Genomic DNA, 14,942 nt, shown 5'->3' on the forward strand with positions numbered 1-14,942 from the left:
TCATGATCATAAATCTGGAGAGAAAACCTAATATGTGGAACAAAAATGGGATTTTCAGGTATCTGACCTCTTTTGGTTCACATGTGGCTAGATGCTAACAGTTAATACACATAGTCTCACCTGTATCCATGGCTGTGAATGCCTCTTCTGTGATGGTGGGACCAGAACCTTTAATCGTCCTCGCGCTTAAGTAAAACTTGTAGAGCATACTGGTGTTCAGGTGGTCCAGGGTGGTGGCCGTTTCGTTGGCAAAGAAATTTAATTCGTGGACGAATCCTTGCTCAGCTGACTGGTTGACTGTAGTTAAAAAAAGATGTGGATGAGGAAAAAACAAGAAATAAACGTAGGACTTTAGTAGCCTGTCAGCCTTTTTTTTAATCACCTGGCTGGTATCTGAGTGTATATCCCGTGAGGCGGCCATTGTTGTTGACTGGAGGGCCCCATTCAAGTGAGAGGGAGTCCAATCCAGGACTGATCACATTCAGGAAGGAAGGAGGTCCTGGAACTAAAAAATGAAAAAGGAATGATGGGAAATTTATGAACAAACGACATTGGTAAAGTGGCAGAAAAAGTTTAAAAAACATAATTGGACTCATTTTTTTTAATTGAGGATGTCACAGTCAATCCAGTTCTGTTTGTGATTTGCTAAATTTGGGTTTTACGTTCTAGATCCTTGACCACTTGGGACAGGCACACCAAGGCACTGGATTGTGCCCCCTTGTGGTTGCATTCAGCTACAATGAATCAATGTTGAAATCTTTTTGATATATTTTGATTTTTTTTAAATATTTCTATATTTTTTTCAGACTCCCTTCCAAAACCACTTTTTTTTGATAAAAACAATATTTTCACATAAGTATTTTTATTTTTAACTGAACAGAAATAAAATGTTCACTACAATAAATAGAAAATGTCACATTTTAAACCAACACAAAGCTGCTTTTTACCACAAAGAAAAAAGAAACCATATGAAGGAAACCTGATTATTCAGTTTGATTAATCAATATTGCAAGACTCTTAACATTTATGATATTACAATAAACAAAAAAATTCACATTTACATTCATTTCTAAATTGTTTTTCTAATGACGATAATCCAAGATGATTTTTAATCTGGATTAAGCCTCAGACTCACCTCCCTCAGGGGTCTCAAAGGTCTGGTTGGAGCTGGAAGGTCCTTCTCCTTTGTTGTTTAGAACCTTGATGGAGAGCCTGTAGATACTGAAAGGTTGAAGGTCGGGTATCTGTCCATGACTTTGGTCTCCGCTGAAAACAATAACTTTCTCCCGCTGCTGTCCTTCTTCCTCTCCCCCAAGCAAACCGCGTAGTTTTTGGTAGGTCACCTTGAAGAATGAATTTGATACAACTGAGACAGGTAATGGGCAACTGTTATGGACTCTGACCCTTTAAAATGATGGAATAAGAAACCAAAATTTTTAATTTGTTCAGCCAACATCTATGGATCTAACAGTAAAGCTGTGTGCACATCAGGCATGTGTGACGTGTTCAAGAACATGCTGAACGTGTTTTTTTTAGCATACCGTGTTAACATTAGACTGTCGCTAACCGATACCAGCGCTTATGCATCAGTTGGAAGAGGCTTGGTGTAAGATGTTGAAGCGGTGCAAATCGGGTGAATCTTGCTCCAGGCTTTTTCTTTCACACCTCAGTTCCGATATATGAAAGATTTGGTGTCATAGAATTCTGGCTGGACACAAACCGCCATTTTTATTACGTTTGGAACTTCCGTGTTTTGAAAAGGAAGTCATCTATATGTCACTACCAAATCCATACCCCTTATTAGTCAAAGTTCAACCGGTTTAACTCTTGGCGAGCGCTCAATCATATGTAGCACCCGAAAACTGACTTGAAAACTTCCCTAGGGATGCATAACCGTGCAAATTTCTATCATGGAAGCCTGAAATGCGCATATATATGTGTTTACATAGACTTTCTACTGGAAGTGCTTGTTTGAACACGCGTTCCCGAGCCTGGTTTGCAGGTAGCTTTAAGGCTATGAATTCTCAGGAGTCTGGCGATACGATACGTATCACGATACACATGACACAATACGATGTATACCCCAATATATCCTAAGACTATATCAGACTTTATCTCAATAAAGTTGTTATGTATGGGACAGTACTGGTACTGACTTGGAACAGAGTTTTGGTACCCATCCCTGGTTGGGTGAGTTGTGTATGTCTCATTGAGCTACTCAAAGAGGCTCTGTAAAATACACTAAACAACATGTTTGCTAATGAATAATTAATTAAATATCGTTTTGGAAGCATTTCAAATTGATACAAGTATTGCTAAATGAAATATCGCAATATTTCACTGAATCGATTCTTTTCCGACACCCTAATGAACCATTTTTTAGCCATGCCAAACCTAAAGATAGTGATTCTGCAGGAATCTCTTAAAACCCACACCTTGTATCCTTGAAGTTGCCCTCTAACCGAGGAGGCGTTCACAGGCTTCCAGTGAACCTCTGCCAAGGTGCCATCCTGAACCCTGACCTGAACTTTTTCAGGAGCGGACAGAGGAACTACACACCAGAAGAACCAGGATGTTAGGGGGGGGGGCTTTCAATTCTGCAACAATCAGAAGGAGAATAAAGTTGTTCCGAAATTCACTTACCATCTTCCCCAGAGTATCCAATTGCAATTTCCGGATCGGGGCCGTTGCCGTAATCGTTAAGAGCCTGAACTTTGATTTCATAAGGAACGTAGGTTGGAGTTCCATCAACAACCAGTTGAGACTTATCAACCACGTTCTGAGAAGACCAGCTCTCGTCCATATCCCTCCGTTTCCAGTGGACTTTGTACTTCAGACCTGGTCCGTTGGCCTGGTAACCTGTCAGTGGCTGCACAGTCATTTCAGAGAGATTAGTGCCTAAAAACATCAAAACCCCTTATTTCCATTGAGTGGTACAGTCCAGTCTAGAATGGTCCAGGTAATTCAGGAGAGCTTTTCCACACAAAGTTGGACCATTCAGGGTGAAGCTAACAACAATGAAGGTCATCCAGCAGATAATTTTTTTTTTCTGCTTGGCTTTTGGCACTTTGAATAAACGAAGAATTAAATTTTGTTTGAGAGAAGATTGCGGGCGGCGAAAAGGAATACAGCCACTTTCTTGGAGCTTTCTTTTGGTGCAACGACCTTCAGCCAATCCACCGGGGGCCCAAAAAAGGTATGTTGCTGTCCGACGTCATGGGTCCATTTTATGATGGACCTGGCCATACCGCTCAGGCCTTTAAGAATAACCTCCTTATGTGATTTAGCTCCACGCCAGACTACATCCCTTAAAGCTGAGTTTTTAGGCGCCGATTCAAACAGCTCAAGCCATCTTACCATCCAGGAAATAACCATGTTGTCAGGCTTTGTTCCAACTCCTTGAACATTTGATGGATTTTCATCAGGAGCTGAACAAAAAAAAGAAGTTATTGCTCGGCATGGTTGTACATTTTACCATATCAGCATTATATTTATTTAACATTTTGAGTTCATGTCTATTACCAGCAGGGTTGGTTCTGTATTGGCTTGATGGGTTACTGGGCTCGCTGTAGCCGACGTTGTTCCGAGCCAACACCCTGAAGGAGTAGTAAACGTATGGAGACAGCTCCAGCTGGGTTGTGGTTTTGGAACCATCGACTTCTGTTAAGTTTACCCACAGTCCTTTATGGTGCAGCGAATCTTCATACTGAACCAGAAAGCCTGGGTAAGACACAAACGAAATAAACATTGATGTTTTGAAAGTAGACAAAATGCAGACAAACTCCTAAAAAAAGATTATCGATTCCGTTTTTTTTTAAACTTTAGAAACAATTTTTTAAATTTTTTGTTCTTTTCTTGATCAAAATCTTGAACTCTGAACAAACTCCACTGTTTTTCTAACCACTCTGTTTGATTAGTTTTTATGATGTTGTTACTCCATTCAATATTTTTTACTCAAGAAAAGCTTTAAGCCCTTTAACCCGGAGTAGGTGAAGGTTCTCAGTCATTCCGGGGGCGTTGTCCTGAAGTTGAGTCGTAGCAACTGGCCGTAAAATCTACTTCCTTGAAATGTTTTCCTGCTCATCCAAGAGGCTTCATCAGTCTGAGTGGTGCAAGGAAATGCGGCAGAAATGTAGGATTTTTACAAATCACAGAAGCAATGTCTCATACTCAGTATGGGGCTGTTGTTCTCATCTCCAGGGGTCCAGGTGAGCTGAACGCTTCTTTCCGCCTGGTCAGTCAGTTCTAGGTCAGTGGGCGGGTCTGGTTTTCCTGCAAAAATGAAAGAAAACGTTTTGCTATTGTGTTTAAAGAAAAATATTTTTTATCGTTATTTTAAAGCCCCACTCAAATGAAAATGGTGTTTTTAACATGTTCTTGCCGCAATTTTCTGATGATGGATGAGAAAATTAAGCTTAAAATTGCATTTCTGAGGTTTTTTTCTCTCCAAATTGTTGTGAATCAGGAGAAGATGAAAAAATGCTGTTTGAAAAATAATAAAAAATAATAAAAGGAAATATGCTGAGCAACGGGGAGGGGAATTTTGTGAATTTTGAATTAACTACTGCCACTATACATAAACTATGTCCTACAGGATGGCAGATTTTTGTAATTTTAGCAAAAAATAGCAAAATCATGATGAAGCGGCCCACAGGAATGCCTTGAAAATAGTTCCAGTGATGATGGGAGTGGGTCTTCAAACATAATCAATGAAGTTCCTTATGCACGCATTTAAAGACATTGTAAGCTGCAAATGCTTCTGGTCAGAGGATCAATCCAAAGATGGAGTGATAGAAAAATGAAAGCTGCACTGTGGTTGGTTTACCGTAGAAAATTCCAGGTGTCGGAGTGGACTCTGACAGCGAAAAAGAAAAGGAAAGTTCCAGACAAGGATAAAGTGTTAGTGGCTGATTGAGAACAGCAGAGAAAGCAGGTAAATACTGAAGACAAGAGGTTCTAGGAGGACAGCTAGGATGTGGTCAAATAGAAACCAAAGCCTAACAGCGGAGACCAAAACAGGAAAGGTGTTTGAGACAGAGGAAGAGGGAAAGCCTGAAGGTGATTGATTCGTATTAAATGAGGTCAATACATAATAGAAATATTGATTAAAGAAAACAGAAGTGAGTAGATCCGCATGGATTTACGACCAATTTTTATGGTCCAGTGTGAACACACCGACGACAGTGAGCACGGCGCTGGCTGAGTCCTGATCCAGGCTCGTCTTCATCATGCACGTGTAAGTGCCTTCATCTCCCTCAACCACGTTTTTGATGGTAAGACTATCGGAGTCCACCTCAAACCTGAAATGAAAATTAAATATATATAAATATATATATATATTTTTTTCAATCAAAAACACTCACCGGCCAGTTCATTAGGTACACAGTGCTAGCACCGGGTTGGACCACCGTCATCCTTGGTGGAATAGATTCATAAATGGTACTGGAAACATTCCTCAGAGATTGTGGTCCATATTGACATGATAGCCCCATGTCAGTTGCTGCAGATTTTTGTAGGCTACACATCCATGATGCCAAACCACATCCCAAAGGTGATCTATTGGGTTAAAATCTGGTGACTGTAGATGCCATTTGAATCCAGTGAACTCATTGTCATGTTCAAGAAACCAGTCTGAGATGATTCCAGCTTTATGACCCGGCACCTTCCAGTCATTAGAAGATGGTACACTGTGGTCCTAAAAGGATGGACGTGGTCAGCAACAATACTCAGGTAGACTGTAGCGCTGGAACCATGTTGAATTGGTACTAAGGGGCCCAACGTGTGCCAAGAAAATATCCCCCAGACCATTACACCACCACCAGCCTGAACCGTTGATACAAGGCAGGACAGACCCTTGCTTTCATGTTGTTGACGGCCAATTCTGACCCCACCATCTGAATGTCGCAGCAGAAATGGACACTCATGGACACTCATGGACACTCAACAGGGAACGGTTTTCCAATCTTCTATTGTCCAATGTTGGTGAGCCTGTGTGAATTGGAGCCTCAATTTCCTGTTCTTAGCTGACAGGAGTGGCGTTCCATGTGGTCTCCTGCTGCTGTGGCGCATCTGCCAAAAGGTTGGACATGTTGTACGTTCAGTGATGCTCTTCTGCAGACCTCGGTTGTAACCAGTGCTTATTTGAGTTCCTGTTGCCTTTCTATCAGCTGGAACCAGTCTGGTTTGCTCACTGGATTTTCTTCTCCTTTTTTGGACAATTCTCTGTAAAGCATAGAGTTGGTTGTGGGTGAAAATCCCAGTAGATCAGCGGTTTCTGAAATCCTCAGACCAGCCTGTCTTGCACCAACAACCAAGTCACTTCAATCACCTTTCTGCCACATTCTGATGCTCAGTCTGAACTGCAGCAGATCGTCTCGACCATCTCTATAGTACATGTCTGAAGGCGTCGAGTTGCTGCCACGTGATTGGCTGATTAGGAATTTGCATTAACGAGCAGTTGGACAGGTGTGCTTAATAAAGTGGCCGTTGAGTGTGAGTGTAGAAATAAACATGTCATTGTCTGTGAGACGCCTTGTGACGGTCTTTTGTACCTCTCATCGTCCGGCAGCTCTCCTCTGTCCTTCAGCCACGTCATTATGGGAATGAGGGATTTGTCATGTTTGACTTTACAATCAAATCTAGCACTCATTCCTCTCTGCACCACCTTGTACTTCGGTTGCTCCAGGATGCGCGTGGGTTCTGGACAACAAAAAGGGTTATAAAGCTGATGCTGTTAGTTTTGCCGCTAATGTCTACCCGAATGGGTTTGCCGTTTCTTTACCTTTAACTTCCAAGTTGACCGAGTTCTCTCTCATCCCCAGGTTGTTCGTGGCAACGCAGGTGTACTTCCCAGTATTTAGGACCTGCGCCACCATGATTTCCAGAGTACCATTCTCATGGATCACATACTGATCACCATTCTCAATGCTGATCCGGCCATCCTTGAACCTGGACACAAATTAAAAATTAAAAAAGTTTCTTATTCATTGAACTAACGGAAAATTAAACTTTTATTTTGGAAACCCCTTTGTGCTTCCTACCACGAAATAGTTGGTATTGGTGACCCGAAGGAAGAGCAGTCGAGAAAAGCTGGTCTGTTAGTGATAACTTGGTACACTTGGTTGGGTGGAGTGAGCATCTTTGGTGGCTCAGCTGTCAAGAATTAAAAAAAAAAAATTAAATCCTTAAATCAGTTTTTGTCAAATAAATCCTAAACTGAGAAATGTAAACTCAATGTTGAACAAACGGAAATATGCAAAGCCTCAAACGAATGTTAACTGGAAAATCAACTGGAAATCTTTGTATTGCATTTAAATACCTACAGTACATGTAAAAGAAAAAAACTGCAACTAACCAAGAACGCTGACGAAAGCGTTAGCCATGACATAGCCAAACTCGTTCGAAGCGTTGCATTGGTAGACGGCGCTGGACCCGATCTGTACGTTGCTGATGATCACAGTGTCCTCGTCGACTTTGCGACTTCTGTCCGCAGCGGCATCTGCCACTCACAAGCAGAACAGAAAAACATCAGGACTTCCTGTTTGAAGCTACTTTAAAAACCAAATCATTGGAGGCATGCCATTTCAACAAGTCACCACTAGATGGCTCGTTGTGAAATAAAGTCAGTTCTCATTTGGTTTAAGGTGATGTGGCCAAAATTATAACACAATCAAACAAATTTACACTTTAGATTGAAAAACGTACATTTAATCTATTAAATTGCATTCATACAGCGGTCCTTACGTCATAAAAATAAGCCACAAAAAATTTCCATAATAGAAAGCATTTTTTCTTTTACAATAGTTATAGATGTTTTAACCCTTTACCACCAGAGATGTCACCAGTTGCGAAAAAACATACGCTCTTTCAGAAACCAAGACTTTTTGACCGTTAACGCGATGAACGTGTTGATCTGATTCTGACACGGACAAAAGCGGCTTTTCGTATTGGCTAACACGTTTTCTAACATAAAGTGTTGCATATCAGCGCAAAGCCGCTTTTCTTCGCTTCAGGATGTGCTGGAATTACCTACATAGCCTAAACGGTTGATAAGTTACGGTAGATGAAGATTGTCAACGCTGGAGCTAAAGCTCTGGTGTTAAAGGGGTGAAGGTCGTGTCACACAGCCACTACGTACATTTTGCAGACGTTCCACGTACAACATTTCTGCACTTCCAGGATACACGCGTGATGTGCATAATTCAGTGTTTCTTGAGTTTGTCATTCGTCGATGTGCGCAGATGTCTGTCTGGGGTTTCGGCCGACGGGTCTTTATGTGAATTTAGTTTTGAGATGTTCAAAATTTTTGGTCGGTTGAGAATTACGCAGTTTATGCGTACCGGTAGTCTACAAAGTTTGTACCCATTTATGAAGTAAGTCTTACACAATTGTGCATGATTTTTGCAAGATGCATAAGCAAATTTGTGGCTTTCCACGATCATTCCACGAATGTCTAACTGACTTTTCACGCTTGTGCCACCGATGTATAACTTCTACATCGTGTAAACGGCGCACATATCATGGTAAAATTATGTAATTGACGCACAATTCATGTTTTACGTAGATTTCCGTGTTTTTTGCATGTTTTTTTCCGTACTTCTTCCGTTCTTTTAACATGGTTAATAAGTGATACATTTGTAAAGATTTCATGTAAGGACCACAACTTTTCTCACATTTTTCACATTTATTCACGTAGGACCAATTTTCATTCATGCAATATGAGCAAAATGTACAAAGTGGCTGTGTGACACGGCCTTCAGGGTGTATAGCTCCTCACTATGCACTTTTCTCTCTTTGTTTAAACGTTTTCAAAGTTCAAAACGTCATAGAAAAATACGTCTATATATAGAATAAGGATAGCGACTTGATACTCTTTAAAGCCTCACGTAAACTGAATGCATTCTGTACAGAAGGCACGGCATGCAGGAGATTGATTGACAGGGGTCAACAGCCAATCAGTATGCAGAACAAAGTGCGCTGTTTAAAAAGAAAAAGAAAAAACGTCGAAACTGGGAGGCTACAAAATGTGAACCCCGATATCGCGAGGAACCACTGTGTTTCAAGTTTAAGGTTTCCTTTTCATTGACGTTGAGGTAGAGTGGTTTTATGACATTTTACAGATTCTTTGTTATTAATCCTGCTGGTCATTAACTGTACTGCGGCGTATTTGTGCCGTATCAGAGGAAAGCATCATATTCTCGTTAACCTCAATGTCTGCAAACACTCACTTTCTATGGGAACCCCATTGACAAACCAGCTGATTTTTGGTTTTGGGCTGCCGTTAACACGACACGTTAGAATCCCGGTCTCGTTGGGAGCAAGGATCAGGTTCTTGGGGGCACTGATCCAGAATGGAGCAGCTGGGAAAACAAAGAAGAGAATATTAGATGTGTTTTTGGAGAAAACTTGACTGAAAAAAGTTTTGCCTCACAGATAAACCAAGCTGATTTGGCTTTTTTTCCCCAAATGTGAGATCATAAGACGACAAATTGAGCTATGAATTTTGAATATATCTCCTATTACCTCTTTTTAGCTCTTTCAGGACTTTTCTAGGGTTCACTGATAGACAAGGTTGTAATGAAGCTAACCGGAACGTACCTTTGACAGCGACTTTGATGACGTGGTGAACTAAGCCCAGCTTGTTCTTAGCTGTGCAGCGGTAATCCCCTGCATCCGACTCACTCACATCCGAAATTTGCAGAATTTTACCAAAATTGTGGAGCGCCATTCTGTTATTCGGAAGCTCTCCTCCCACCTTCTGCCAGGAGACATCGGGTGTCGGCCTATCGCAGAAGACATCACATTTAGCCCTTATTCTTCTTTAGTAATTGGGTTAATCTTTTAGGTAACAGGGAGTAGGCAGCTGTTGGAGGCAAAATTCCACTTACAACCCCTCAGCGATGCACTCCAATTGAAGAAGTACCCCCTTTAGAACCATCTTGGTGCTGGTGGGCTCTGAAGGTAAAAGGATACGAGGCCGCCGTTCTCCTTGAGGATTGTCTGAACACAACAGAGGAAAAAATATCAAAGACGACTTTTGGTTAAAGAGGGTTAAAGTTTTTTCTTTTTTTTAGGTTTGGTTTTATTCTAAACTAAAAAAAAAATTGTAAAGAAAACAAAAAAATGTTGTAGCACCTTAGAGAAAAAGCCTTCCCCCGTTGCCATGGAAACCTTGGAGTTTCTTACTCATCATTCTTTATGCGATGATCATAAAATAAAGACTTTGATTTAAATGAGTTAAATTATTTTTTTTTTAATTGGAGCCAGGTCAGTTCAGCAGATAACCACTAGGTGGCTTGTTGCACAGGATCCCCCACACCCCATTCATTTCAATGTAATTCACAAAATAACAGGTGACCCTTAACTCTACAGCCTTATGGGAACTGTGAGGCTACTGGTTTAACCATCGTCACACGTGGAAACCTGACATGTGCATAATCGTGCGTCTACATTAACGTTTGAACGCAAGTGGGCCCTCAAACATGCGTTTCCGAGCCCGGTGTGAGCGCAGAATTTGTCAAAGGCACCTGTACAGGCGATGTGGGTTTTTTAAGTCTTCCGAGCCAGAAGAGGGTCGTGGAAGGTGCAGCCGCACCCTAAAAAGAGCACATGTGTGTCTTGTAGTTCCCGTGTGGTGGAAACGACCACCTCAAGGGACGTCATGAAAACATACCATTATCGAGTGTGTGGTAAATATACCCTGAAGTCTTTTTTTTTCTGGGGGCAGTTGAAAAACTGGAAAAACTGTACGACGCACCTGCGTCTCCATTACCTCACCCTAATTTATGGGTGTTTTAAGTGTTCACACCTTCGCCCACAACAGGCCTGTAGAAAAAATGTGTGTGAGCATTTTCGCTCTAAGATCTTAAGGTGCATGCCCGTACATATTTATCCATTTTTCAGACAATCCGTATCCACCTACAGTATAGGGGCGGTTAGAACAACAGGCTTTAGTTTCCCAATTATTTTCCTTTGAAAGTCATTCTTGACTATATTTTATAGCTTCATAGTTTGGGATCCACTACTGGACTTTAAATGACAAAAGTGTTGAAGTGGGGAAAAGCACTGGTGGAGCGAATGTTGGCTAAATCACGGGATCAGGGATTAGGATTAAGATGATGGGTTTTATGCCAGGGAGGTAAAAATTGGGGCAAAGGTCATGTCAACTGGGCTTATGGAGGTAAATATGGACACTCACCACCAGAGAAATCAGTGAGATTGTACAAAGCAGCCAGAGTCTCATTTAGAGTGTCCACTAGAACATAACAGAAGAAAGTAAGCATGCAAAAACTAGGAAACATGCAGGGAATTTGATGTTAATCCTTTTTTTAATTGTAAACGCAAAACTAAACAGGTGCGTAAAGATTTGGGATGGAAAAAGTCGTATATTTGAGCTTTTTTTCCAGTCATCTACTTACTGTCTAGTACTACTACTGAAATAGGCTGTTTCTGCTGGATGGTCTGTGTGTGGGGGAAACGAGCGTAGCAAATGTAATCATCCCGAGCATCTTCTGGGAGAACGTTGGAAAAGTACAAGTCTCCGTTCAAAGCCTGGGACACTCGTTCATCCAGCTGCAGCCTCTGAAAGTCTGCAAGAAAAATGCCAAATATTTCACTTTTAAAACCAAAAAAAGAATCCAACATTTGTATTTTTGGACTCACTGTTATCCATCCAGAAGATGACAGGAGGCGGAAGCCCCGCAGGAGGCTGGCACCTCAGTACCAGGGGGGCCCCCTTCTGCCTGACCATGGCTTCATTTCTCTCCTTTGGCCATAAGGGGGACCCTACGAGTCAGGAAACGGGCAACTCAGAGCTTTGCAAAAGACTTCACACTTCTTTTAGTTTTTGTTGACACAAAATGTTGTTATAGACCCACATATATTCACTGTCTTTAACATGTTCTTGTGGCATTTATTTTCTGATCTTGGAGGACATATTTCAAGAAAATTAAGCTTAAAATTGCATTTCTGAAGTGCTGTATCTTACACACTGCGGGGTCCACCGTCAATACTTCATCTATTTTCGCAATTATGTTATTTATAAGGCACCTTAAGCGAAAATCAGAGACAAGTCCACCAGTTAGTCAGACTTTATAAACCTCCACAATAACTCTGGAACTTGAATGGAACATGCTACATGTTAGCTAGATTACCATATTCATAAAACCTGTAACTTCCAACCTTGTTAGTAACACATAAAAAAAGCAATCTGACACTGCTACACGTTAATTACGTTAGTGCATTTAGAATACCTTCAACTCCCAACCTTGTTAGTAACACATAAAAAAAAAACACTACCTGATGCTGAATAAAAAAACAAACATTGCTGTGACTATGCTAACTCCAGACATAAAAAAACACAATCCGACAATACTACGCATTAGCTACATTAGGATATTTACAATACCTTTAATTTTCAACCTTGACAGTAACACGTAAGAAAAAACGATTAATAAAGCAAAAACAAACGTAACTGTGACTATGCTAACTCACAACCTTGTTAGTAACGCAGAAAAAAAACAGTCTGGCACTGATACACATATTCACAATAAATTTAACTTAGTAACACGTTGAAAAAAAGACTGATGTTGCTAAAAAAAACGTTACTGTGACTATGCTGAGAACCTTGTTAGTAAAGACTAAAAATACACAATCCGGCATTGCTACGCATTAGCTAGGTTAGGATATTTACAATACCTTTAATTTCCAACCTTGACAGTAACACGTAAGAAAAAAAACGGTTAATAAAGCAAAAACAAACGTAACTGTGACTATGCTAACTCACAACCTTGTTAGTAAATCTAAAAATACACAATCCGAAATTGCTACACATTAGCCACGTTAGCATATTTACAATACCTTTTAACTTCTAACCTTTTCAGTAACACGTTAAAAAAAAACCCACAGTCTGACACCACTTCACGCCATGTTAGTGTATTTACAATAACACCCAACCAAACATTTGTGCCTCTCAAAATCGCTTCGACATCATTTAACACGACAAGATTTAATCCATATTTAGAGCACTCAGGATTATAGCGGCACTGTTGTTTTGTGTGACAAAAAAAAAGGCACTACAAGTCTGGCTTATAGTGCGCTAAATATGGTAATTATTTCTTCAAATAAAACAGGAGTAGACAAAAAATAACATTTGAAATATTTTTTATGTAGAAAATACAATGGGCGGGGCCACAAGCTCTCTGCCCCACTCTATTCAAAAAATTGCAGACGACTAAATCCATGTAGAAGTTGTTTTCCTCATCTAGCTTAAAACTTTCCAATTTCGCTCGCCATTTTTGGTCCACTAGCAACGTTAGGTTGGGGATGTGAGAGGCTGTAAGCTAGCAGTAACGTTTGTCAACAGAGAGCTTTCAGTAACGAGGAGGGGAGGGAGGGGAGGGTTGCTCTATGCCAACAGTCCCACCCACAACTCAGAGGATAGTTTTTAATGAAATACTGTGGCTCTACAAGTTATTTATTTTGGCTAAAAACCACATTATCATAATTAAAAGACCCTAGGAACACTTTGAAAATAGATCAAAAGATGATTGGAGGGAGACTTTAAAGACCTTTTTAGAAAGTTTTTAGGGTTTGTTTTAACTGGACAGTTTAAAGAATTAAAAAAAAATAAAAATAAAAAACCTTGCAACACAATAGAAATAACCCTCCATGTTTTGCTAAGGAAACCCCAGGGGATATTAGAGTGTCTCACTTGACTGCCTGATGACGATCTTGTTGGTCAACGCTTTGCCGTGCTCGTTCTCAGCCGTGCACTGGTAGGTCCCCTCGTAGGCCTCGGCCTTCCCGCCAATGATGTCGATGTCCAGCGTTCCAGAACCGGGATTCATCACGATTTTGGAGTCACTCTTCACATCGAAGTCGGTTCCGTTTCTGGCCCACCTAAAGCTACAATCCATAAGAGCAAAGATTCATGCTTAAGGCAGGAGGTGAAAGGAAAACAAGTGAAATTCAACAATCTTAGGTTTTATGTAACCCCACTGATTTAGATGGATGAGACCAGATTACAGTTGCTATGGTGATTTAAAGCTCCTCTCTGTTCCAGGTTAAGATACCCTTGAGTTTAGTGATTTGGCGGAAAGAATCCATAACACTAGGCTTTCGATCACTCCCTAAGTGTTGAATGTTGGCCTCACCTGGGCTGAGGGTTCCCTTTGGCTTCGCAGTGGATGATGATGTGTTCTCGCGGGTCAAAGATGTAATCCTTGGGGGATTGCAGTGTTATGGTCGGAGGTTGAGGCACTAGAGGGACACAAGCGGATTGGTGACTGACTGGATCTCTGGAGGCCAGCTGTGCAGGCGACATGCAACAAAGCATCTGGGCAAAAAGCAGTCATATTTTTGGAGATGGAAAGCACTGCAAAGACACGACAACCCTCACACTGCCAAAAAACAACAGGAAGTAACAATTAAAGCGCAAGCTGGGCACGGTGTTATGGCCACTGCATGCACAGCACTCCTTCAACCAGACAGACGTTTTCAAAACTGCACAAGACCCATCAGTGTTCAACTTACATCCTTCCAGCACTTTAGCTTTTTGTCCACCATGACGGAAAAAACCCCAAAAAAACAGCAGGATTTGAGAAAAAAAGAGTTAGCTTTTCACATCATAGAAACAACCAGTTTAATTGGAAAAGGATACAAGCTGCTAACTTGTGATTCTAAACTATGATTTTTTAACAGATTTCAGATAAAAACTAATAAAAAAGAAAATTAAAAAAAGCAAAGATGAGACAGAAACCTCTCTAAACTCTGTTCTGTGCTTTGACTGTACATGAGAACTGGAATAAGTGACCCCTCCCCCCTCATGTTCAACACAGGAAGTACTTGCTGGTCCCAAAATGCCAAAATCTCATAGACTTCCCAGTCATTATATACATCAAAATAACTATTCTTGCTTTTATTTTTTAACATGTTCTTGCCAA

The 14,942-nt window shown here is 40.8% G+C and overlaps 1 protein-coding gene across 15 annotated transcripts in view; it reads right to left on the reverse strand.

The window, feature by feature from the left end:
- The window catches only part of nrcama (neuronal cell adhesion molecule a), a 63,055-nt gene that overhangs the window by 12,427 nt on the left and 35,686 nt on the right, over positions 1 to 14,942 (reverse strand). For 7 of the 15 annotated variants that reach the window (XM_023952201.2, XM_078941484.1, XM_078941482.1 and 4 more), the window contains 22 exons: positions 14,533 to 14,550; positions 14,154 to 14,259; positions 13,712 to 13,905; positions 11,662 to 11,784; positions 11,418 to 11,588; positions 9,888 to 9,999; positions 9,598 to 9,782; positions 9,228 to 9,359; positions 7,355 to 7,498; positions 7,041 to 7,152; positions 6,782 to 6,948; positions 6,552 to 6,699; positions 5,176 to 5,300; positions 4,826 to 4,855; positions 4,171 to 4,272; positions 3,523 to 3,720; positions 3,358 to 3,428; positions 2,644 to 2,869; positions 2,436 to 2,551; positions 1,136 to 1,343; positions 383 to 505; positions 121 to 297 (listed from right to left, as the gene is read on the reverse strand). In XM_023952201.2, coding sequence (XP_023807969.1) covers positions 121 to 297; positions 383 to 505; positions 1,136 to 1,343; positions 2,436 to 2,551; positions 2,644 to 2,869; positions 3,358 to 3,428; positions 3,523 to 3,720; positions 4,171 to 4,272; positions 4,826 to 4,855; positions 5,176 to 5,300; positions 6,552 to 6,699; positions 6,782 to 6,948; positions 7,041 to 7,152; positions 7,355 to 7,498; positions 9,228 to 9,359; positions 9,598 to 9,782; positions 9,888 to 9,999; positions 11,418 to 11,588; positions 11,662 to 11,784; positions 13,712 to 13,905; positions 14,154 to 14,259; positions 14,533 to 14,550 — 2,988 coding nt within the window. The remainder of the gene's footprint in view (positions 1 to 120; positions 298 to 382; positions 506 to 1,135; positions 1,344 to 2,435; positions 2,552 to 2,643; positions 2,870 to 3,357; positions 3,429 to 3,522; positions 3,721 to 4,170; positions 4,273 to 4,825; positions 4,856 to 5,175; positions 5,301 to 6,551; positions 6,700 to 6,781; positions 6,949 to 7,040; positions 7,153 to 7,354; positions 7,499 to 9,227; positions 9,360 to 9,597; positions 9,783 to 9,887; positions 10,000 to 11,417; positions 11,589 to 11,661; positions 11,785 to 13,711; positions 13,906 to 14,153; positions 14,260 to 14,532; positions 14,551 to 14,942) is intronic. The other 8 variants (XM_023952204.2, XM_078941485.1, XM_078941481.1 and 5 more) reach the window with 3 other exon arrangements.

This window comes from Oryzias latipes, chromosome 23 (assembly GCF_053564925.1).
Source record: "Oryzias latipes strain Hd-rR chromosome 23, Olatipes_Hd-rR_3.1".
Lineage (NCBI taxonomy): Eukaryota > Metazoa > Chordata > Actinopteri > Beloniformes > Adrianichthyidae > Oryzias > Oryzias latipes.